The sequence below is a fragment of the Pieris brassicae genome, chromosome 1 (assembly GCF_905147105.1).
Source record: "Pieris brassicae chromosome 1, ilPieBrab1.1, whole genome shotgun sequence".
Taxonomy (NCBI): domain Eukaryota; kingdom Metazoa; phylum Arthropoda; class Insecta; order Lepidoptera; family Pieridae; genus Pieris; species Pieris brassicae.
The window spans coordinates 20,551,421-20,575,851 of record NC_059665.1 but is presented as its reverse complement, the minus strand read 5'-3'; the positions used below and the strand labels follow the sequence as shown (position 1 = coordinate 20,575,851).

At 33.0% G+C, this 24,431-nt stretch overlaps 2 protein-coding genes across 4 annotated transcripts; one reads left to right on the top strand and one right to left on the bottom strand.

Moving 5' to 3' along the window:
* The first annotated feature begins 4,237 nt into the window (after positions 1-4,237).
* Positions 4,238-18,311, top strand: LOC123711677. Of its 3 annotated transcripts, XM_045664385.1 has the most exons (6): positions 4,238-4,414; positions 11,888-12,026; positions 13,608-13,694; positions 14,546-14,779; positions 16,694-16,823; positions 17,259-18,311. In XM_045664385.1, the coding sequence occupies exons 3-6, from the start codon at positions 13,626-13,628 to the stop codon at positions 17,363-17,365; spliced, it is 540 nt and encodes a 179-aa protein (XP_045520341.1). In that variant the 5' UTR covers positions 4,238-4,414; positions 11,888-12,026; positions 13,608-13,625; the 3' UTR covers positions 17,366-18,311. The 3 variants fall into 3 exon arrangements, with proteins under 3 accessions (XP_045520341.1, XP_045520323.1, XP_045520332.1); XM_045664367.1 differs by lacking the exon at positions 11,888-12,026; XM_045664376.1 differs by lacking the exons at positions 4,238-4,414; positions 11,888-12,026 and adding an exon at positions 13,113-13,187.
* LOC123711668 lies at positions 18,311-20,342 on the bottom strand. The gene has a single exon (XM_045664353.1). The coding sequence runs from the start codon at positions 20,190-20,192 to the stop codon at positions 18,426-18,428; it is 1,767 nt and encodes a 588-aa protein (XP_045520309.1). The 5' UTR covers positions 20,193-20,342; the 3' UTR covers positions 18,311-18,425.
* Between the last annotated feature and the right edge of the window lie 4,089 nt (positions 20,343-24,431).

Sequence of the window (24,431 nt, the reverse complement as noted above, 5' to 3'; positions counted from 1 at the left end):
GGAAAATGCTTCAAGATTCCCCGTACTATTTCTCTATAAAATATCATTTAATTGCAATATCCAAAACTATGTACACGACAGGACTATGATCTATTTATTTGTACCTGTGTATACTATTTACAATCCAAAGTGGTGTAATTAAGCTTACAAGTAAATACTGACAATATTTAGACTAGTTTAATTAGACCTTTTGTATTTTTAATACTTATTAGTTTTTACATTATACGATAGTTATTTCATTTCGGTGGCGATTGTTGGGGGATGTTCAAATGTATGTAAATGTAACTCTTTGTTTGAAGCTTGGTGACAACTGGCTTTAATCGTTTAAAACATGAGCTTATATCTAACATTAAATTAGGTTGCGACGCTGGATGAACAAAAAACTAACTTCACTTATAATATATATATATATATATATATATTATAATCTCTTCTTGTTTCTTCTTTATCTATGGTTCTTAAATCTAAGTGACACTTCTATTACCTATAAAGTCTAGTCGACGTATTGGACATTATCGGAAACGAGAATGTTATATTTATGGGTGTGGTGAAATCTGAAGGACTCATTTTGGCTTTTAATATGCGACGGTAAATATGGTTTGTGCTTCTAATTATTAACATATATATATATAACTTTATTAATGTTAATTATATAACCTCGATCCAAGACAAAAGACCTCGGCAGTTACTCTACTAAGAAAAGGTAAACTTACACATTCACTGTCATCAGATTATATAGAGAAGTTTGCATTTTTGAAGAAGTGTAAATAGGAAGTTGTTCACGCGAGCCCACAAGAGTGTCCCACTCAGCTGATTCTTAACAGAGCTGGTCTATTGTCTCCTTAGCTGTGTTGTTTTTGGTGTGAATGACTACCGGGTTATGGACTTAATACGTTTGTTGTCGGGGAGGGATAAGGTCGCCTTTTAATTTTGAAATAAGGAATAATAATACATGACTGGAAAACAATTTTTTCGTGCCATTGATACCTATATTTTTTAATATAATTTCTAATAAATGATCACGAGGAAACCCCAATTAAAATTACAATTAGTTAGTATTCCGAGCAACAATATTAGTTATTATATAGAAAAAAAATCATCGAAATATTTGTAACTCGTATTACTGGTAGGTTACTACTAATTTCCTTCTTAGGTATAAAGTACACAATGACAATAACATAAGTACAATATAACCCTTTTAACGGCACTTTAGATAGTTTATATAGAAAAAACAGTTTTTTAGTACATATAACAAGTATCTATTTTGATAAAAATAGCCTTGAAATACCTTTAAAGTCGGCTTGAATGTGATAACAAGAAAGCGTATTATGGAAAGTATTAATTTCCATAGAACAATGCTTGGTTACCATGGTAAGTGTATTTAACGTTGAGATCTCCCATTGTGTGCTTCGGAGAATCCTCTCATTCATTAAGATGTATGAACAACCTCGCAATCCTTCTAACAATGTTGAACGTTTAATGAGTTGCTGTATTTAAATACATAAGCCTTAAATGGCAATTAAATGTTTTGTCCTTTTCAGTTTGGAATTAAAGAAACGTGACAAATGATAGTTTAACGAATTCAGGCTTATTTTACGACCGCTAATATACTTTATCAGTACTACCGAGCAAAAAACATAATCTTTGCTTAGTTTTAAATATTCACTATTCGTATTTAAGCCACAGTGTTAACTCTATATAACGACACAGTTGTAGAGAGTTGTGATTAAATGGAGAGAAGAAAAACGTAAAGATAATCCATGACTCCTACTTATTAGACATGGCCAACAACAGTTTGCACGTGCAAGCAATCCCAATTCGTAAACAAAAGAACGAATTTCTTAGAAAGTTCGTATGATGCCGACAGTCGAGTTTATTGCGGGCTAGGATAATAAAGCGACAAAACAACGCAAACAGCTGCACAGTTTTTACTAATTTTAACAACTTAAAAAGTACTTTATTACTCACTTGTAGTCATTAGTGAGAGTGGGTGTAATGCTATATAGAGTGTATCATTTTATGGAAGACAAGCTAAACCAATCAAAGCCAAAAGATTTGGACGCTTTGGGTTCTTCGACCTTCGAACGACGTTACATGGAGTTTACACTGCATTTAAAACTGGTCTTAAGATACTATTCTCTTCAGTAGTATTTTACTATTTGAAGCGAAATATATCGAAGTCAGACCACCCGATCGAAGCAATAAATAATCTACCTAACCTCACTATATTTTATATAGGAGGAAACTGATAAGAACTAACTAACTAGAACGAGCTCGGAACTTTTCGTACAAAATATAACGCCCACTACTGTCGCAAAGGAAAATTAATCAGGAGATAGATAGACAGATAGATTGCAGAGAAAACTATCCAAATATACCCCTGTCCTATATACAAAATACCAAATATACCTTTCCTTTTTTAAGCGATAATAGGGTAAACAAGCCTGGGGGAATGAAAGGGCGGTCATCACGTGGTCATCCATTTTAGTGTGTGCGTTGTCGACCTTTGAGGGAGGAGTATGCTTTTTTTTAAACAGTTGGAGGTTTTATCTCTTAGTGATGACCTCTAAAGTTCCCTAGTTCGCAAACAAAATCCTAAGAGCCTAAAGTCTCTGACGCCAGTCACCTACCAAGAGATCGTCAGACATGGAAGCAGCGGTGTTGTCTGCCACATCATCACGACGCTCAGCAGTGAGTAAGCGATCGGAGGAGAAGGTATAAACACGTATAAAATTAACTAATAGAAATGCTAACGTAGAAAATTGACGCATTTTCTATTAGTTAATTTTATACGTGTTTAACTATAGATTATTATTATAGGCAATTCATTTAGGATCTCCGATAGGCTTTCCGGCTACGAAACATCTTTTAAAACTCTTCTGCATGAATATTTCTAAACCATGTTCTATCCTAATCAATCGTGACTTTAGTAATTCTTGTATTTCCGCCATTTGTATTGCATAGCTATTCGTGAATCAGTGAGGTTAGTTTTCTAGATTTTTGTTTGATTCATTAATATTTTTTTGCAGAACATTAGATTAAGGTTCTATATTTTTTATAAGATTTGGTTTTGCACTGCTTGCACCCAGCATATTACTTTTTTTAGTTTTGTACCTTACTAGGGTTGTCAGGAAGAGATCGCTTGTTAGTGATAAGGCCGCCCATTGCGTCCCTTATATTTTTTTAGTATTATGTTATTTGTTTTTTTCTTTATAAATATATAAAAAGTGTGAATAAATAAATAAACAAATAATACAGACCACCATTAATTCACACACCAGTTTATAAGTTACATAGCTATGTAATATGAAAATGAAATAAAAAAGATAAGGTTAAAAATGAACCCGACTGTAAATATATCAACAGAATGCCAGACAAGCAATATTAATTCAAATGACTAGTTGAAATTACATACTGGTAGTCAAAGGGCTCGTAGCGTTGGTTTATGGCGTATCATCAAGCGTAATAATGGAAATTTTATTTAATCTCAAAGAATTCAATTATTTAAGTGCCTTTATTAGCGGCTGAGGTTTTATTTCTTAATTTCCTGTAATGTAAATGTCGAGATAAATAATATATAACATAATTAATTCAGTTCTTAATCGACATAGTAATAATAATAATAAGTACAAATGGTAATAAACTATGCACAAAGGTCCTATTGAGAGTCTAAGTGCGGAAACTGAGTCCACATAGATACAATGGTAATAAACCTAAGTTTAAACACTTATGACTATCTATCAACCACTGTAACCTAACCTAACCTAACCTAACCTAACCTAACCTAACCTAACCTAACCTAACCTAACCTAACCTAACCTAACCTTCAATTACAGAAATTATACCTTACCAGTAAAAACAACTGATATAACACCTATATATATTAACATACTGCAGGGTTATTGATATTGCATTTAACCGTCTCTTATAAACGCATTAGCTCTTCAAAAGTTAATGATTATACTTACAATATACGTAATAAAAATACACACACAAAATAACGTTTTTCTTTAATTTAAAACAAACAATAATCAGCTCATGATATGTTTATATAATATTTCATAATGGGACAATGGTTTTGAAACCTTATATCCTATATAAGAATGAACCAATGTTTAAAAATTCTCACGAGAACACTATTTATTTCAACTTTTCTATAAGTCGACGCCCGTATCTGACCTTGTACAAGAATTAATTCCGATCAAAGTGTAGGTTGTAGCGGCCTTGTGACGTAACCTGCCTTCGTTGATCCTCGAACGAGACTCACGACGAACGTGTGCACGCGCAAGTTAAATTTTAAAATTCGAATTATCAAAGTGAATTCCAATTGATTAAATACTTTGCGTGAAGATTGTGATGTTCGAAGTATTGTGATATTTCAATATAATGAAGTTTAGCCAGGGAATTGTATCATGTAAGTTATTTTTTCTTGGTAAAGGTCAGTGTTGATGCGGATTTAAATATTATGTGTTGCATTTTATATCAACGAATACGAATAATTCAAATATGTTGATTAAATTTTTGGTCTTGTTTACAGTTTTTAATTAGTACCACAAACAAGTTTGTCGGGTTATTTCCTATTTGAAATTAAATATATGATATTGTTTTATTGCAATTAGAACACAAGAACATAGTAGAGTGCTAATAGAGACTGTAGTGTTATTGGACACTTCCTTATGTTAACAATCCTTTTTAGCACATTAGGTTAGACTTAAATTACGTATTAGTCTTCAGTTAGGCTAGATCTTAATGTTCCATGATGTCTTAGTAAAGACACATGTAAAAAACCATATTATATAGTAAAGAATTTTGTTTACTATGTAAGACTTATAGTTTTACAAGGAAAAAGATCTCTTATCAACAATGGGTAGTTAAATGTCTTATCTATCACCGGTGTAACGGTTTACAGGTACTGTAATGTTTGATTACAGCATATTTTTATATCCACTTAGTCGTGTTATTTTATATGGTGATAAATTAACCCATAACACAGCTTGTAAATTTGCGAGTAATGGAAAAATCTTTTGTGTTAAGCTAAGTTACTAATAAGCTTAAAAATATATGCCCACATACATCTTTAATAAAATTTAACGAAAAAAAATTAAGTACATAATATGTCCATACATACTGATGTCACCTTATTACAGGGTGACATTGCCATGATATCATAAGTAGCGTGTTTTAAGGAGTTACCTTTTGAATGGTCTTAATGTACTGGACCTTGGGTGTAATATAAGGTATATGCGAAGCTCAATATTATTATTTATCTTAATGCAAAAATAGTGGTTATAATTGTGTTTATTCTAATGTATTCAACTGTATTGTTCAGTAACAACATCCCATAGAAGCTAACCCATTTCTACATCCGCTTCTTTTTTCATTTATGGCAAGTTCATATGACTTTGTATGTTAAATAAAATTGGTTAAACAAATTTATAATATTTTACAAGTTTCTCCGATATTCTTGGCTTGGCAAGACAGAATAGGAATCCTTGAAGAAAGTTAGTTTCATAACGGTACTTCACAATAAATATTGACAAGTCGAGAAAACTTGATAGCTGTAAATGCCTGGTACAAATGGCAAAAACATACCTGTCTTGGCCGTAAAATGATTGAGTCAGTATCAAGTTTCTAATTAAGGATTCGAGGTTCTCAACAAACACGAATTTAATTAGATATGAAAGTAGGTATACGATACTTGTTTCAGATATTTTGTATTATGTACTTATTATTATTGAAGAAAATAAAAGAATGAAATATATTTTATGGAAATTCAAGAAAACATCTCTGAATTATCGCAATAGTGTGTAATAGCGTGCATTTTTGACTTTTCTACACATATATTTATATAAAGAGAAAAGACATAAGCTACATTTGAAAAAATCCTTTACATAGAGTCCTACGTTATTATTAAACAAAATAGCGCTCTAAAACTTCATAACCTCACAAAGCTTTACTGATACATGATTATTCAAAGAGGCAAATAGGTGAACCTGTGCGTGACGCCGTCGAGTCTGAGGGGCTTAACACGCCGGTTTCCTCATGATGTTTTCCTTCACCGTACGAGCGAGTGGGGCGAGCCGAGGATCGAACCTATGACTCAGTGATGACAGTGGTACGCTGAAATTTTAAAGTACTCTGTCGTTTCTTTAACTTGTGTTAACACAGTCGTCCTTTCCCAAGGTTTAAAATCAGCAGAATTTTCCCAATTCCGTCCGCAAAAACCAACCTCGGAGTTCAGGCACCTCTCTTTCGAATTCTTCGAGATATAAAGAGATAAAACAGTACTTATCCGGATATATTCGGTAGTTAGCTCAATCAATTCTAAAGAAAGCATTGTTATACCTAATCCGGTTTTTTTCCCGCCTAACAAAAATTGCTAGTATTTTTTAAACAGTCGTGTACTTAACCTTGTATGTTATAGTATACATTACGTAGTTAGTACGTTAGTATGCCATGTAGAAAGACAATTATTATACAAGAGAGAAGATAAAGTCCATAAAAAGTAGGTTTTATAAAAAAAAAACAATGTTTAATAATAATAATTTACAATCTTTGTACAAACTAAACTTCGCATTTTCTGTAATACATAATGGCGTGCAAATTTAGCAGATACATTATCAATCATATCAAAGTCAATTCTTATATTATAATATCACTTCAATCACATTATTAAAGTATGTTAATACATTATCAAATTAATATTAAATATAATAATTGATAGAACAATATTATTTTCCAATAGTCGTATATTGCGTCAATTTTGAAAACTCTAGACGATCTTTGAATGTTTTTGGTAAATTATTATAAACCTTGTCAATATTAAATTTGTGCTTATGTTGGCCTTATCGCATACGTCTTTACGGTAACAGGGTACGAATTTAAGCAAACCATGAAGTTATCGCACAAGTTATTTAACAGTCATATATATCGCGCCATCACGGCTTTATAAGGGGAAAAGAATTTGAATGTGTGGTCTTAGGCTAAGATTCAAAGCCGACTTAGCTGTAAAAGCATGTCAAAAACAAACAGTTCGTATTAAAGTTCGGCTTAGGTAACCTACGCATGTTTACATAGGCCAGTGTTGTCCCAGTGGCTCGGGTGAGCCTCAATCGTGAATGATAAATGCAAATTTTTAAATTATTTTATTTATTAATGCTTAATATACCAGTACAGTACAGAAAATACCACTAAGGCGTTTAACCAACACAGAAAAAAAATTAAATTCCTTATAAATTGAAGAGTTTAAAAAGGGTAAATGAACGCATCTGCTAAAATGATAAGAGAAACAAACATATATCTGTAATTATTCGGATTATTTATATTACTTCAATAAAGCGTATTACATAAAGTATGTTACAAAACAATATAAATAATAATAATAACAATAATAATTGTGTTCAATTTATACAAATCCAATTTTAGAGAGAGAATGAGATGGAATCATTCTTGTACACGTTCAATCCTACAGATATATATATGTTTGTCTCTTTCTACGTAACGCCTCAACTTTTCGTGTTACACTTGATTTTACTCCTCATAAAATTTCCGTACCGGGCCTTATAACTCAAATCGTTTCTTAAGGAGTAAACTCCAAAAATACAATTAATACAAAAAACGAACGAACAGAGAAAAACAACGGTTTTATACCTTAAACTAAGAATTGTCAATGAGATGGAAGCAATATAACAAGACCCAAGACTCTCATACTTTTGCTGAAACTCTTTCTCACTTCAGCGGCTAAGGTTTGAGGCTTAGTATGGCAACATCTGGTCTTCAACTACACGCAGGTGAACCGGAGAATAATAAACGTACACTTGCAATACACATCTGCTGTGCCCAGGTGCAAATTATTGATAGCATTACATTTAACAATGTGACTCATATATACCTGCTGTATACCCTAATTGTGATTTTAATTAACAGCATTGGTAACATATTTATATAAAAACATCAGTGGCGCTACAACCTTTTTAGGTCTGGGCCTCAGAATTCTGTATTTGTTTCATGATCATTTATTAATCGAATAGGCAAGTAGGTGATCAGCCTTCTGTGCCTGACGCACGCCGTCGACTTTTTGGGTCTAATGTATACCCTTTTCCTCACGATGTTTTCCTTCACCGTTCGAGCTAATGTTAAATGCGCACATAGAAAGAAAATCCATTGGTGCAATGCCGAGGACCGAACCTACAACCCCAGGGATGAGAGTCGCACGCTGAACCAACCAACCCTGCTCTAACATATTTATATGCTGTTTAAAAACAGTATCGCTACAACCTTTGAGGCCTTTCATGATGCTGTGCGTTCGGCTCGCACTGTCCAACGTCAACAAGCTCCCTTTCCCTGGTCTATCGCTGTTTAATGGATTTCTCGTCTCTTCACCGGAGAGCGACCTATATGTATGGGAGTTAATAAACAGTATATCTAAAAGTATACTTGGAAAAGATTAAAGAAAGCAGGAGGTATACTGTAAATTTTGTAAATAACTTAATTGTATATTATTTTAGTTTTATGGGCTGTAAATAAATTAATGATCATACGAATTTTTGGATCTAAGAAATCCCGGTTTCCTCACGATGTTTTTCTTCACCATACGTAGTAATGAATGCGCAGATAGACAGAAAGTCCATTCGTGCCGGGAATCGAAGATATAACCTCAAGAATTCTGAATCGAACACCGTAAATATCATAGTATGTTTCTTATATCGAAACGAGTCTCCATAATGAGGGAAATTCAAAAATGCCACGATAGCAAACATTTGACAGGAACGCAAATCAAAAAACAATAATCTCACAATTGACATTGAATTAAATTTTAATAATAATGAAAATTGTATCTCAACGTTTCGTTGCCTATTGTATGTTTACAACCTTTAGAATGTAAGTTCAAAATGTAATGTTTTTTGAGTCAAATAAAGTAATTTTTAATTTAATTTTAATAAATTGTACGTCGGTTTTGCTAGTAATAATTGAGCCATTTCGTTTATAAATACACTTATAAATTATAACATAACATTCTCGTTTTCGATAATGGACAATAGGTCGACATCGCTTTTATACTTTATAGCTAATTTCGTTTTAAGAACCTATAAATTAGTAATATTTTTTATAAGTCCAGACAGTGGCGTAACTATACCATCTGGGGCCCGTGGCAATTTCTTTTGATGGGGACCTATCAGTAAAAATCGTCACGTTGTACTCAGTTTAATTTTAATAAACGTCGAGATTTTCAGCGTACTCAATTACATGTTGTATATGTATGTCCCACTAATGCCAAAATAATAACTCCTCTTAGGCGAGAGGGAATGGTTTGTAGTCCCCAAAACGTATTTTGATTACGATTAACGCTAGCCCAATGCATATTGCATTCATCCATAGAACATAATATCTCAATGCATTCATCATTTCGCTAGCTTTTCGGTGAAGGATACGTGACGAAGCCGGCATACATTTACAATGAAATAAAAAGAAATTGAGCGCGCGGCCTCTTGGGCAATCTCCCTTGGGCCCTCTTGAGTCGGCCCGTGAGCATTTTGCCAGCCCTGCCACCCTATTGTTACGCCACTGAGTCCGAGTACACGATTAAAGTCCGTTAAAAGCTTCAAACAAAGTGTTTCGTATGAACATCCCTTCGACAACTGCCACTGAACTAAAAACGGGCTAGACAAAAATTACTATCTATCAGGTGTATTCGGTGTAAATAAAGCGATCTTTCTAACCATTAAACAATAAAATGATACTTTTTTACTTTATAAATATGTAAATATATGTCATCACCACATTCTAGTACAAAATTTTGATATTGGTCCAATTTTGTACATAGCAAGTGTATAGTTTGATAGAAATAACAAATAGTTTTAGATTGAATATAGTAAAAGCTTTACACACCTCAGAGCATTCAATAACCGCGATACACCAGAATAAAATAGACAAAGAGCTGGACTGTTTGATATTGGATAACGTGTCACAGAAAAAACAGAAACAATACTAAACTTTTTTTAATGCGATTTAGCTCACTATAGAGATTAATACGACTAAATATAATAATAATTTATATCATATACAGTTATATTGACAAATCTAATAAACTTTGATGATATTCAATTATAATGACAATGGCAGCTGATACCAACACCATTGCTCTGATATATATAAACAAATGTCGAATGTTGAATATGTAGTTTGCAAAATTCTCTATATTTTCAACTATAACGAAATACATACTATAAATAATTATACATTATCAAAACGCTGGTCCTCTAAACAACAGTTGCAGATATACTTTTCATTTCTAAAGTATTTTTATTGAAAATTGTAAAATAAGACTAAAAAGAAAGCAGCTCTTAGGGTATTACGCTTCGATGCGCTTGAGATGCTCTTAAGGCCTTTGACCCCATCATAACTAAAGTCAATCGAACGATATTATTTCTATTTAAATACTCGAACAGAATGTCAATGATTTGTTTATTATATTTTTTATAAATAATCTAGTACTGGGCTTGAATTCTCGCAAATAAATTTTGGTTTTAATGTAAATTTACTTGTATAATCTGTCTAACCACGGTAGTAATTTATATAGTTTTTTGTGATATTTTATTTTCCCGCGTCAAATACTTTCAAAATCTTTTATCATCCTGTGAAATAACATTAATTTCATAATCCCTTTTAAGTTCACTTCCAGAGTTCAAAACATTTTCCTCTTTGTCGAAACAAATTCCGACATTGTTCCAAACATTCGCGAAACGTATCTACAATTCTTATCACAAACTCTCGAAGTACTCAAAAGATTTATTCAAGACTCTTCACTAAGCTAAGTAATACTAGAATATAAAATTCTTTTGACAAATAACTCCGTTCAGGATCATTCTCTAATATCTAACATCCGTTCATTTTATTGTCTCCTAGTAATTCACAATTTAAGGTGTATAAAAAAACGTATAATGGTCACAGCAACTGGGCCCATTTTTGCTGGAAGGATGATGGGTTTGGTATTTTTTATGTATGTTTGTTGCTTTAATTACGTAAATCTTTTATTTCTAAAATTAATTTAAGACAGCGGAAAACGTTTATTTGAATTAGCTTTATGTTCCTGTCTCTAGAACCAGTGATTTTCAATGCACCAATACTATTTTGGAATGAACAAAATGGTAACAATTAAAATAAAAAATATGTACAAACAGAATACTCAACTAGTTAAACATAAACATAAAATATGCCTTTTACATTTCATTTTGAAAGAGGTACCTTGGATGTCACCAATAGGAGGTGGCCGGTTGTTCTAGCATTATGTTGCATTGTATCGAAAACTGCCGTGAAAGGACGCTGCTTAGAGACAAGCAGTTTATGAATCCCTCATGTATGATACGCCTAACTTGTGTCGTCATTTAGGCTTACTATATAGGTATCCTATCGTACAACGTCAAAACTCTATTCCAATAACAGACCTAATCCATCTCCTATGACCAATCAAACTAAATGCGTCATTTCGTGTTTTGTTTTAAATTATCTCCAAATGTTCCTCGACATGTCTAAAGTCGACCGGTGAGCAATAACAATATCGACAGCATTGTTGATATTGTTACAAACGAAACAACTTCATTTATGTTAATGTGTTTTAAGTTATGCTTTGGCGAATCATCTATATGAACAGTTGCATAATAAAAGATATTTATATGCACATTGAACAAAATAAAACAATAAACAATACTTAATCTAAAGGCAGAGTGCAATGGGCGGTCATGGTTTAAAAGCGATATTTTCTTGTAATTCCGATTGTTGAAAATGTTGTTTTTTCAAAAGACACTTTGCCTTCTGGTGTTTTTTTTAGACAACAAAACATTGATTGCCAGTACAAAGGTCCTTTCAGCATATAAGGCCTTTTTTACAGACGTCCGTGACCTGCTGCCTACCTCTACCTTTCCCTGTCTCTGTGATCCACTGAACCGTAGAGATCCTTTCAACCATCACACTGTGACCCCACGTTTTCGCCCTGTTGCACTTTATTTAATACGTACGATACGATTTACGTAAGTAAATAAAAATAATGTATTTTTTATTCACGTACACACGGCGTATAGACCAACAACAAGTCAAGCAAATTTGAAAAGGATATACTTTACATACGTATCTAATTTAATATATACAAGAATAACACTCACACTGCTTATTATAGGAAAACTTTAGCCATTGTTCGCAGTGCTTGCGTGACTAACGGCAATGAACACTTACCTCACGCCATCAAATCGCTCTGATTCGATTCCCTTCGAAGCATTATGAAAAATAATTATATTGATCAATGATACTGAAATTTCAAATATTTCTTAAATAAATTAACATGCATTATAACAATCCTTTTTTTACGCTTCGAAGGCTCACTGAAATTTTAAATTATATTAGAAAGTCTTTTATTTCACTTTCACGCTACAACCACAGAATTTCCTTTAAATAAAAAAAAACACATTATACAATAAATTTAGCAATTTATAAGACATCATCTATTCATTATTTTATTAAGTTTAATTTGTCCTCTATTATAGAAATATTTATTCCGTTATATCTATAACATATGCCCTAAAGCCAATATGATTTCATGATATTAATAAATGGTGTCGCCAAACACAATGTTGCATTGTCTAGACTAAACTATAGACAAATTATTATTGTCTGGTTAATCGTTAGACCGTGTTCTGTCAAACAAATAAATATATATTTACAATTATAAAAAATGTTGATGTTTTTGTCTATGTATTTATTTATATAAAGGGATAATTTTTTTAAAATTATAAACATTATATACTAGCGAAGATAACTTACTTATTTGAGGTGTATGAGGGAATGGGAAATGTGTAAGTTATCCTTATTTCGTAAGGGTATTATGAAAAATCGTCTTCATAACTGTGCTATTCACGCCATTGTGTGTAACCAGGATCACAAACATTTAGAAGGCAAAAACTACTTACTTGCTTTTTTGGTAAGAAAATATTGTGACCACAGAAAATAAATAATGGTGAATGCTTTTCTAGACTTCATTACGACATCGTGTCGTGTTAATTGACGATAATTTTACAACTTTTATAGATACACCAATTAGCCAAAAATAGCACAAAGTATGTGGCTACCGGTCAAAGCACTCGTGTTCATGTTTTTATTAATCGATCGATATTAAGTGACGTAATTAAACATGACATGTAAGTTTTTTTAATAAGTACAAAAACACTGAATGTATGGCTTGTATATGTTGGCATTCCCAAATGGGACAACATAGTAAAATATTTCTCTAATTAGTCGAAAGATCGTTTTAAGAATTGTTGTTTTACGACTAGTGTATTGTCATAGCGGGTATCGTTAGAAATTGAGCCTCGAAGTGTAAATTTGTTGGATGTTCAATCAGCCACTTTCCTAGTTTGATAGGATAAGCAGTTGAGGCGGCAATTCTAATGTTCAGATCAGATGCCACTTAGAGTTTGCATTTTAGTTACCTGTTTCAAAATATGAACTGAAATATCTCAAGCCCAGCGCGGCCAAAACAAACCATGATTAATCAATGTCCATTATAAATACGTTAAATTAATATTAATGTACTTATTCACCTTATCTCCTATTTTCAGAAATATTCAGAAGTGATAATGACGAGAAAATTCCTATTTTGTTTTCCCCTGCGGCTTGGAAATATCGTATTTGGTTATATTGTTGTTGTAAGTATATTTTCAATAAAACTGCGTGGTAACAATTGCTATAATTTTATTTGCAGGCGCTTCATTTTAGGCATTAATTGGAATATCATCCAACATTGACTTTAAATATTGTTAAGCCGGGTATTAAATGACTTACCTATGAAGTAGGTTTATTATTATATATCACTATTTATGTATAGTTTAAACCCGACGGATACTATGACTTTCGTATACCAAATATTAATTTGACGTAAAATTTTTGACGTATCTGAGAGTACATTGTCTCATCTAAGTCCTAAGTTTGTGTATTGTCAACATATCAAAGACAAAATGCCAAACACACTCAACCCAAGAACTTCTTCCCCACACGTAGCCGGGATAACTAATCAGAAATTAGTACCGATTACGGCCGCACAAACAGAACCTGCCACGAACCTGTTACAATACGTGAAATACACCAGTGGTTCTAATAATGGGGAATGTTTTAGTTTATCTACCATACTTTTATAATATTGTTTTCACATGTGATTGACATGCTATTAATGACAATAAACGAACATTTTAAAATTAGACATTTTAGGGAGCATCGAAATCATTTTTTTGTACACCTACGGGACACCCATAAAGGACAGTAATCGCAGCCCATGGACACCCATTTTTAGTGGGGTGCGTTGCCGGCCTTTATGTGTGAAATACAGACTAACTTTGAATAGTTGAAGGTCGTATCTCTCAGAGAAGATCCCACCGGGAGTCGATTCCACATTTTGCTAGTTCGCAAAAGAAAGTGCCTTGTGAAACGGACTGTGGAACTGTGGTGTGTGTGTGTTTAGCGCTAAGTATCAACTTTTAAATAACAATATTTTGTCTTTCAGATTATAAGTTTAGCGGTAGCAGCCTTCCATTTATACCTCCTTGCGTTAAACATTATTTCCAAAGATGATACTCACGAAGACAAATTCAACAATTTCGAAAAACTCGAAAGTATATTTGGCGAAGACAAAAAGGACCTAGTCACTATTGTCATAATGATATATTACTTAACATATATCATAATTGGACTTTTATTATTTATGTTCGGTCTCATATTTACTGTTGGAGCGTACAAGGTAATATGGAATACTATATACTAATAATTACAATCACCTTAGTTTACAATTTATCAACTTATTCGCAGCAGCAAAAAATTTTATAAAATAATTATTAAAAAAATCCAGATATACGTGTTGAATAAACATTAAAACATTTGAAGATCGATTTCAATAATTGCTATAATGCGTGAATATTTAAAAAACTGGATTGTATTTTTCCTGTAACTATTATTTAATAAATAAATAATGTTAAAGATAAATTACAACAAATTTAATGTTATCTGGGCTTTCATCTTTTACAAAACCGAATACTGTAATTATTATCGCATAGTGGTTTTTGCTGACGTCTGACTACAAGGTGTTTCAAACCTACACATTATCAATCAGGGCTGGTCAACCCATTATTTCATGTAAACTATTGTGTTGTAATATCGATGTGCATGCATCCTGATGTATATAATATGTTAAAATAAATATAATTCATTTGATATCAAAGGGTATACCTCAATGTATCAATTATTTTCAGTTTTATTTAAATTAATGATAGGCCACGTGATTTTTCAAATGTTTCGGGGAAATGACGATAGTGCGCTTCGTTTGACTGTGATTGGTTAAAAGGAAAGACGTAGCATGTCTGTGATTAGACTAGAGATGATATTGACTAATCACAACCAATTGAAACGCAACGTGGTTTTGTCTCTCATTTTATATTCCCATATCCAAGTTGTCAACAAGTAAGGTGGTTATTGCATGAATTTATATATATATATTGTCATTCAAAAACATGTCATTCAAACTGTTTAACGTACAGGAAGAATAAGTTTCTGGAGATACAAGCTCGAAAGCCTGACCAAATAAATAAAAAACCTACTCTCGAGGCGCTCAATTAACCATAGCAACGCTAAGTCATACACATTCAAATTGGCTAGTGTAACATTATTTAAATACAAAAAAGTAGGAATAACGTTTTATGTGCAAGGGCGTGGCGTTTGGATTTAAAGTATTGTGAAATAAACTTCCTTAAAAATAAAAGACTATTGACATTTGAAGAAATTAGATCCAATAATAGTCCGTAATATGGCGCTGTTTTTTATTTGTCAAGTTACAAATAACCAATAGGTTGATCATTACTGCATAGGTTGAACGACCTGAGGGTACCTCGTCCTCTGTAGATTGTAAATAATTTCTGTATTTTTTATGGGAATAACTCTAATACCTATTATATTGTAGAGACATGAATATACTATGAATACATTGTATTAATTCGTCTTTATGAAAATGAAACCCGGAATCCAGGTCGAAAAGTCAACCCAGAGACAACAATAAATATTTTTGAGCATAATAATTATTTATTAAGATAAACCTTACATAATAGCTAATATTATATTTGAATCGAAACGCCAGTTAAAAGTTTACAGACTAAACCATAAAATATACGGAGAGAATGCGGATAGTTGTGTATATGCGTGTGTATATAAATCGGCTTGAATAGCGACATATATCTGATCTTCGGATATCTTTTTTATTATTTTATAAAGATAATAATAATAATGTAGTGGAGCTACATCCTTTCTTTCGTTACTTCGATAATTCTTGTAATGACAAATAGGTGTGACCGTCTCCGTCTGAGATTTTGGGTTTTGAGAAATTCCGGTGTTCACTATGTTTGCCTTCACAATAAAGCTATTTGCGCACTTGTAAAGAAAATGCAAGCTTAATCAGCAAGACTAACACTGCTGTTTGAACTGCAATCATGAAAAATATTTTAGTTAAAACTATATGTTTTTTGGTGTAAATTTCCCATTGTCCAGCAGCATTTATATCAAGAGATCCTAGACTGGATTCCCTTCTAATTATTTTAGGTTGCACAGTAAACAATTTTAAACGGTCCTTGTAATTTTATTATTTAATTTCGTCACTTCAATGTTTCAGGTAAACGAGTGCAGTATAACAACTTTCTTCATCTACAGTTTCTTCCACATATTTTTCACAATTGGATTAATAGTTTGGGAAGCCATTACCGCGGGTTGGATACAGCTAGGACTTATATTCGTTTCTGATGGTTTGTATATTTTATCAGTAATCACCTTATTCTCTCGATCTACGATGCAATAGACTGCACGATTTTGAAATGTTACCCTATTTATTAAGTGTGCGACCAAATCTGAGGACTTGAATTCATATTCCAGTCCTGTGCTACTTGTTGTCAGCAATTCCTTGAATATTACCAGAAAATCGAAAACCCTTTTAAGGAAACTTATTAGTGAAACTATATTATCGTTATTTTCACGTCCTGTAGGCGCTGTCATCAAATCTTGAAACCTTTATTCGTTGGAAATTAAATCCGGGACCTCAGGGTTACGTCATGAATCCATTATAACCCCCCCGGTAGGTCCGGATGTACATAATATAAAAGGGGACTACCGTCTATAGCTACATGGTGTATACAATGAGTTAAAAGTAATGTTAATCAATAATAATGCCTTGTTTATTTCAGTGCTCCTGATTATTTGTCTATTCAGCGTCAAGTATCTGATGGAAGCAATTAGAACCGGAAATATCTACACTCGTCCTGGAGAAGCGATATACAAATATAATACATGAAAAAGATTAAATCCAACCAGAATCCCAAAAATATCTCGACAAATAAAACATTATTTCGAAAACATTTTAATCTACTACATTTATATGTACATTGAGTATTGCAATAAATATAAAGACGAAAACCTTGAATCTCTTAAACTAGTGTTAGAGAAAGATCTTCCGATTGATCCTCTTCTAGTATACGTTTTATCCATTAGCTTTCACTGATCTGATCTTGATCTGTGGGAAGTCTTGGTGACGCGTTAAGATCCTCAGCCAGCGCAAGCCCATTTATCCTGGTAGGGAGATAATCATTTTTTGTGGGGGAATTGATGTACCTGACATATGAAGATGATGAACGAAACAAAACAAGAAAATTAACGACAAAGTCTAAACCCATGCTTGATGATTAGTAATGAAATGGAAAAGGCTTTAGTTGGTCGTCCGTCGTTGGACCAGCATGTATTTAAGGATTTAATCTCCTAAGCAATTTTAATAATGACATACTTTCAAAAAGTAAATGTTGAATCTCCTTTTTCTTATTTATTCCTCCTATAAGCGCAAATGCAAATTTTAATGACAAGATTACGTAGCTAAGGTGTTGAAAAATTTATCGTATTATTTCGTACTTTCCCAAGGAAAAGAATGATTAACTGATTATAAAAATATACTACATAAAACTTACACAATTTTATATATTTCAATTTATTTTTGAAATTTTTTGCAATTTTTGCTTCTATAAGAAAATTCTTCATTAATACGTAACATAAACGTATAAACTCCCTAACGGTTATGTAAGCATAACTAAATTTACAATGATGTGTATTGCATTCTAAGAAACACTTCTGTATAATTACAGTGAAAACATTATTGTGTCGTTGTTATTACAATTAACTAGAAAGTAACATTCATTACATGTAAATTATGCAGTTTGTTATATTATTTAATAAAAAATGTTAATTAACTTTCATAATATTCGTTTTATTTGCCTTAAATATAAGTACTTAACTACATAATAAATAATTGTGAACATACACACAGTTTTACAATCACAGTCACGCATTTTTGGAACTTATAAATTCTACTCATTTGGTTGTAGTTGGTATAATTGGGGGCCATAAATGGCCCTTCTTCGTCGTTTCTTTCCTAACATCATTGGGACAACCATAGCCATTGTTGCTGGGAGCATACCAGCACCTACCGCTGCTAGAACTGTCGAACTATCTGGGGAGCTTGTTGCCAGAACTTTCTTTTTTAATATCTTCTTTTTAACAGGTCTCTCATCTGATACTTCCGTCTGTAAATCATACTTCTTATCCATATCACGCTTAGATTCTTCTACTGTTTGAAAACTCTTCTCCACCTCTAGGAGGCCACCGTGTGAAGTTGTCATATTTGTGTGAGCGTCATCAGATGGCAAAACAGTCAAGGCGATAGATTGGTGAGATGTTATTGTTGGTACCATGTTCTCTTCGGATAAATCAAGAGCTCGGTGACGTTTCTTGTTTTTATATCCCTTAGTAGTAGATAAGAGGACCCATTGTCCATCGCCATATGGGGGTCTTGAAAGTCGTTCTTCATCTGGCTCAGCATCTGCATATATCACTTGAGTAGGGCGACGCATTGGACGTCTTTGCATAGAAGATTGGTGAAGAGCTTCGTAATTATAAGGGAAATTAGATGGCCGATAATCGGTTATTACTGAATCTGATGATCCATAGTAAGAGTTATCTTCGTTTTGATGAATGTCTTTATCGCAATTAGGTTTGTTAGGATGTCTACTATCGTCAGGAGACCATGATGATTGTAAATTGAGCATTGTCATTTGAGGGCTATCCATAGAGTGCTGTATTGTCGGCCTTTTCTTGTTCCATGTAGGCTTAGATGGTACCTCCATATCATATTCGGTTGGTATGTGTAATTTATTATTTATAAACCCAGGGCGATTCAAAGTTGGTTTCTTCTGAGAAAAATTATAGGTATATTTACTGCTGTCACTCTCTGGATCCTGGTAACTTGAATAATTATCGTCAGACGAATATTTCGTATCTTCATCATCATTCCAATAAGTTGGTTTCTGTTTTTTGACGTTGGGTTTCCATTTAGAAATTTTACTTGAAGACCATGCTATGGGCTCTAACGTCACCCATCCATCTTTGTCGTCGTATGGATGTTTATGTTGTTTCACTTTCAACCTATTCCAGGAAGTAAATACCTGTCCATTATTATCACTCTCTGCTTCTTCGCCATTTGTAGTTGAGAATCTATCAGCTTTGTTTTTCTGTTTTTTTAGCTTAGCCGCCAAAGCGGCTATTGCCTGGAGGCGTTCGTTGGAAAAATCACCAAACTCTTTTAACTTCTCCTCAAACTCCTGTGGACCTTCATCCTCTACGAACCCCTCTTGGCAAGAAGGTCCATAACACCGAGGTCGATTTCCGTCTACATCATGTACGACATGTGTCATTAAATTTTTAATAACTAGATCATCATCACTTTTTGACATTAGATCCCATTTTCCCGGCAAATCGTCCCCTCCTCCAGTTTCAATTATCGTAATAGGGTTCCTCCCAGGAACATCCAATTGGTAAGATTTCACTTTATTTTCATACTTTTCAATTTGATCGTTTGGAATAGCAAGCGCTACATAGAACAAGCAAGCCGCGAGTATTGCTATCATTATAGTCGTTTTCACTTTCGTTCGCGTGTAAGCGCGCAGGTAAGGCGCGCGTAGACTGAGCGCCGGCGGCGAGCTGAACGTTCTGATATAGTTTTGATAGTAGATGCACCATAGCTCCCTGCTCTCTAATGCAATGGCAATTTCAAGTTGGTCACGACTAACGAGCGACATAATTACATGCGACTGTCATTTGTCGGTTTATCTTAATTCGCCATCGTAGCTTAATGCCGTGACCTCGGTGAAAATTCTTTTCTTCAACGAACTGATTTCTCCCCATTCAAAAGGGCAAAAGAATATTTTTTGACAACTAAATAATACTCATTATTGTAATAATAATATTTGGAACATTGAACATATCTTTAATCAACAACTGAGAATTGGTAGTAATGATGTTTATTAATGTATATAACATTTATTATTTGAAATAATTAACTATATTTTTCTAATATATGTATGGGTAGTTAAAACATAGAAGATACCATGCGAAAAATATATCAAATACCAAAGAAAAATCTCCATAAGATCTTGTATCGCTATGATCAATTTCGCTCTAATTGCGCACTTTTACCATTTATCTCACGACAATAATATAAAAAATATTTTGCCTGTGAACTGAGCACGAAACACAGATTTCTATTAAGTTTTAATATAAAAGGCCTTTCAGCTTAACTTGAATTTAAATCGAACGACAATATGTGTGTAAAATGTTACCATTTTACTGATTGAAAACACTGTTATAAAATAGATGAAGTGTTGGGAACTGAATATTTTATAATGGATGAACCATTTCATTTTTATCTATACAAAATAAAACTATTTTCGGCGCTATTCATTTGAAACAATCAAGTACGGCAACGTCGTATTATTGAAATATTGAATCACATAGGTACCTACAGGCGATATTAAAACATAAGTCACAATTTTAGAATTTAGTTTGTTTGTTTTAGTTAGAATATTTCTAGTGTTCGTGTTACTTTATGTTTTCCTGTTAATTATTTATGCGTTTCTTGTACTGTACCTTCAGCTGAGTTTTTTTTTTTTGTTTTTTTAGGTAGCTTCAGTTTTCCATACTAGGGATGCCTGGAAGAAATCGTTAGTCATGTTTATGGTTAAGTAAATATTTATTAATGGGCTTTCACATAAACATATTACCAAAATTATATTTATTTGTATTCTTTAGAGCAATTTGTTATGTAATAATATATATAAGTTTACATAAATATCACTGTTTTAAATTCGAAAGGTACAATTTGCCTTCTTACGCTTTCTTACGTAACGAAACAATAGCATTTCATTTTAGTACTTTCTCTTTCACAACAGAGTAGGTAATCTATTTAAATTTGTTTTATAATGCATAATACAATAAAAACCTCACTTTGTAATGTGTTATTTTTTACTTACGAACTAGATAAGAACCTTCTTCCTGACTACTATTAAGAATAATATGTCAATTTTAAAATCTTACAATTTCACGGCTTTCGATTGAGATCGAGTGATTCGATTTTTGGGTGTAATAGATTTAATGTGCACAATATCACAGCTTATTCGTTATTGAGCGTTAATTGTGCTCGTTAATCGTAGAAAACCTATCTACCCGTTATGTTTTGTCATTACAATGGCTGCAAATTAACGGCTAGGTAACCACTAGGTTAACTCTTCTCTGTTGATTGAACGTAATTTTTTTTAAATATATTCATTAATTCCTCATAAATTTATTATTATTACATTAACTACTAACGAAACAATTAAATAGTTAATTCGCTAAAATTCAAAACATTATATATTGTAAAGAATATAATATATTGTATTCTTTAATATATTTTATGAACGAATAACTTTTAATACACACGTATATATAATATTGTACTTACTACTAACACTTAATAGAAATCTGAGGTAAGACTGTGAATGTGTCACTCACTGCATCAAGAGCGTAGCGAGAGCGAGACAACGGACGGGCCCTCACTCGTCTATGAATATAGAATAGAAATAAAAGACATAAACAAAATACAATACTAAAGTGCTGGTCTCCCAATAGGGGATATCACTAATTATAATCTTTACAATAAAAAGAAACTCCTTACGAACAAAAGAATACTCCCAAAACGAACGCGTCTATTTATATTTTCACCCCTGGAATAATCGTTTACAATAAAACTTTGAAGTAAAACCTCACTCTAACGTTACTTTCACATATATACGGATCTTGCCTAGATTTAAAGAACAATCTAGGCTTCGTTTATTACATTTTTAGTTACGGTTAATATTAAATGTAGGTAATATGAACACTTTATCACAATTTAGTTCTACTTTGGCGAAGAGTTTCTAATTTAACCGTAGATTATATGAAAGTAACATGGAGTACTTTTAAAAGCGATCCTCCTTGCTTCCGTCACCGACAGTCTCTACCTTTGTCTATGGGGCCAGAGATTTATACTAGACTGGTGAATTGGGCAGTTGATTTTATTGGGCTGTAAAATAAAAACGAATTATTGTCAATCCATAAGATTGGTGTGTGGATTCGACATTATATTTTAAATTGCGGTAAAAATACATATACAGAAATTAAAACTTCAAATTAAAAATATACATACACATACACATAATGACTTTCGATTTGGTCAACGGAACAATAAATGGCTCATTTCGTGACCATCCTTGCTAAACGCACGCAAAACGTCATAACCATAGATATTTGTGAAATTGTGACAACCAAACGAATTTGTACTGCAGAATATTATTTTAATTGATTGTACTTCTAACGTTGATTCATCAGAGTTGATCAATCAGCATCGCTAAGTATGTCAAAAGTATTTAACATACAGTAGTCAGTACTCGCTCTCTTCTCTGTTAAGTAGATTTTATGGTATATTGATATATAGAATGTAAAGTATGTTGGGCGGCCACGCACTAGTTGGAGACATGAACTTGTGAGGGTTGAGGGAAGGCGTTGGATGAGGGGAACCGGCCGTACTGAACAACAACAGGCTGAAACAAAGAAATAAAAAAAGGTAAAATCAAACACACTTTATATTATATAGTTTTTATAGTAAGCAAATAAGTGCAAATCTATAACTAAAATTGTACGAGCCAAGGCTGTACCCTTTGCTCACTCAGACTTGTTTAGTTCTATAAGCGTGGCGATTTCCTAAATCGATTAAGTTACGCCCCGAGAGTATATCCAGACGTAGGCACTGTCTTCGATTTTGTCTTCGAGTTACATTGCAGTCATTCATTACATAGCAATTAACATTTAATTATTTCCCCTTATTTTCTATTGTTGTACGCGAGTGGTAAATAAAGAAAAAACATCAATGGCGCTACAACGTTTTTAGTTCTGGGCCTCATATTTCTGTATCTGTTTCATGATCATTTGTTAATGGAATAGGCAAGTAGGTGATCAGCTATCTGTGTCTGACGCACGCCGTCGACTTTTTTGGGTCTAAGGCAAGCCGGTTTCCTCACATAATCCTTCACCGTTTGAGCTAATGTTAAATGCGCACATGGAAAGAAAATCCATTGGTGCACAGCCGGGGATCGAACCTACAACCTCGGGTATGAGAGTCGCACGCTGAAGACACTAGGCCAACACTGCTCTTGTGTCTGCTCTGTTGTGCTAAATAAATAGTAAAACAAAAAATATATATTTAACGATGACCTAGGAATCACACAAAAGTATTGTTAAATATAACATAAATTTAATACATATGTTTTACTAGTATATGTCTACACCTTATTATTATATCTAAAACATTTAAAATATTAAACGCAGTCACAGCGGTACTTTCATTAATGTATCTTCCGCTTAACACCTGACAGCCTCTTTTATGCTTTCTCGCTTTTGATTCGATGACAATTTCCACCAGGTTTCACTTGATATTGTGGCGCAAATTAGATTAAAGTAAAATTTGTTATTTTAGAAATCTATTATAGACATGTCATCTGATATCAACGTCTGGCAAAAATGTACGTAAATTTTCGTACCACAAACCGCTGATATATAATGAGTTTTAGTACCTACCTAGATTGCAGGGGTATGTTTGTATGTATTTCGGACTTAATTTCCACAATTAGACGCTCATTGGTCCATTATGCATAAAGCCCTGGCTAATATAGCCAGGATTGCTCCTTCCAGAGTCTCTTCGGAGGCTTCACGGAGTGACCTGACTGTTCCGAGGTTCTGTTCGTCGATTGGTATTGAGAGAACATCGATCATGCATACAAAAACATCATATTTGGTATCACAGAAGCTATTGTAAGTTACACAGTAAGGTTACACACACCCATTATTAATCTATACCCAAAAATCGACTCAGAGAGCTTTCTACCTAACTATAAGGAAAAATGATCACACATTTTAAAAGTTGCATAGCTACTGTTTGTTTTTGTATCGAGCAATCAGTAATGAAA

Bases quoted from the DNA above. Each gene is read 5' to 3' on its own strand.
- LOC123711677 (XM_045664367.1), top strand. From the start codon at position 13,626: ATGACGAGAAAATTCCTATTTTGTTTTCCCCTGCGGCTTGGAAATATC. The intron at 14,780-16,693 runs GTAATATGGAAT...TCAATGTTTCAG, and splicing joins TTACTGTTGGAGCGTACAAG to GTAAACGAGTGCAGTATAAC. The intron at 16,824-17,258 runs GTTTGTATATTT...TGTTTATTTCAG, and splicing joins ACTTATATTCGTTTCTGATG to TGCTCCTGATTATTTGTCTA.
- LOC123711668 (XM_045664353.1), bottom strand. From the start codon at position 20,192: ATGTCGCTCGTTAGTCGTGACCAACTTGAAATTGCCATTGCATTAGAG.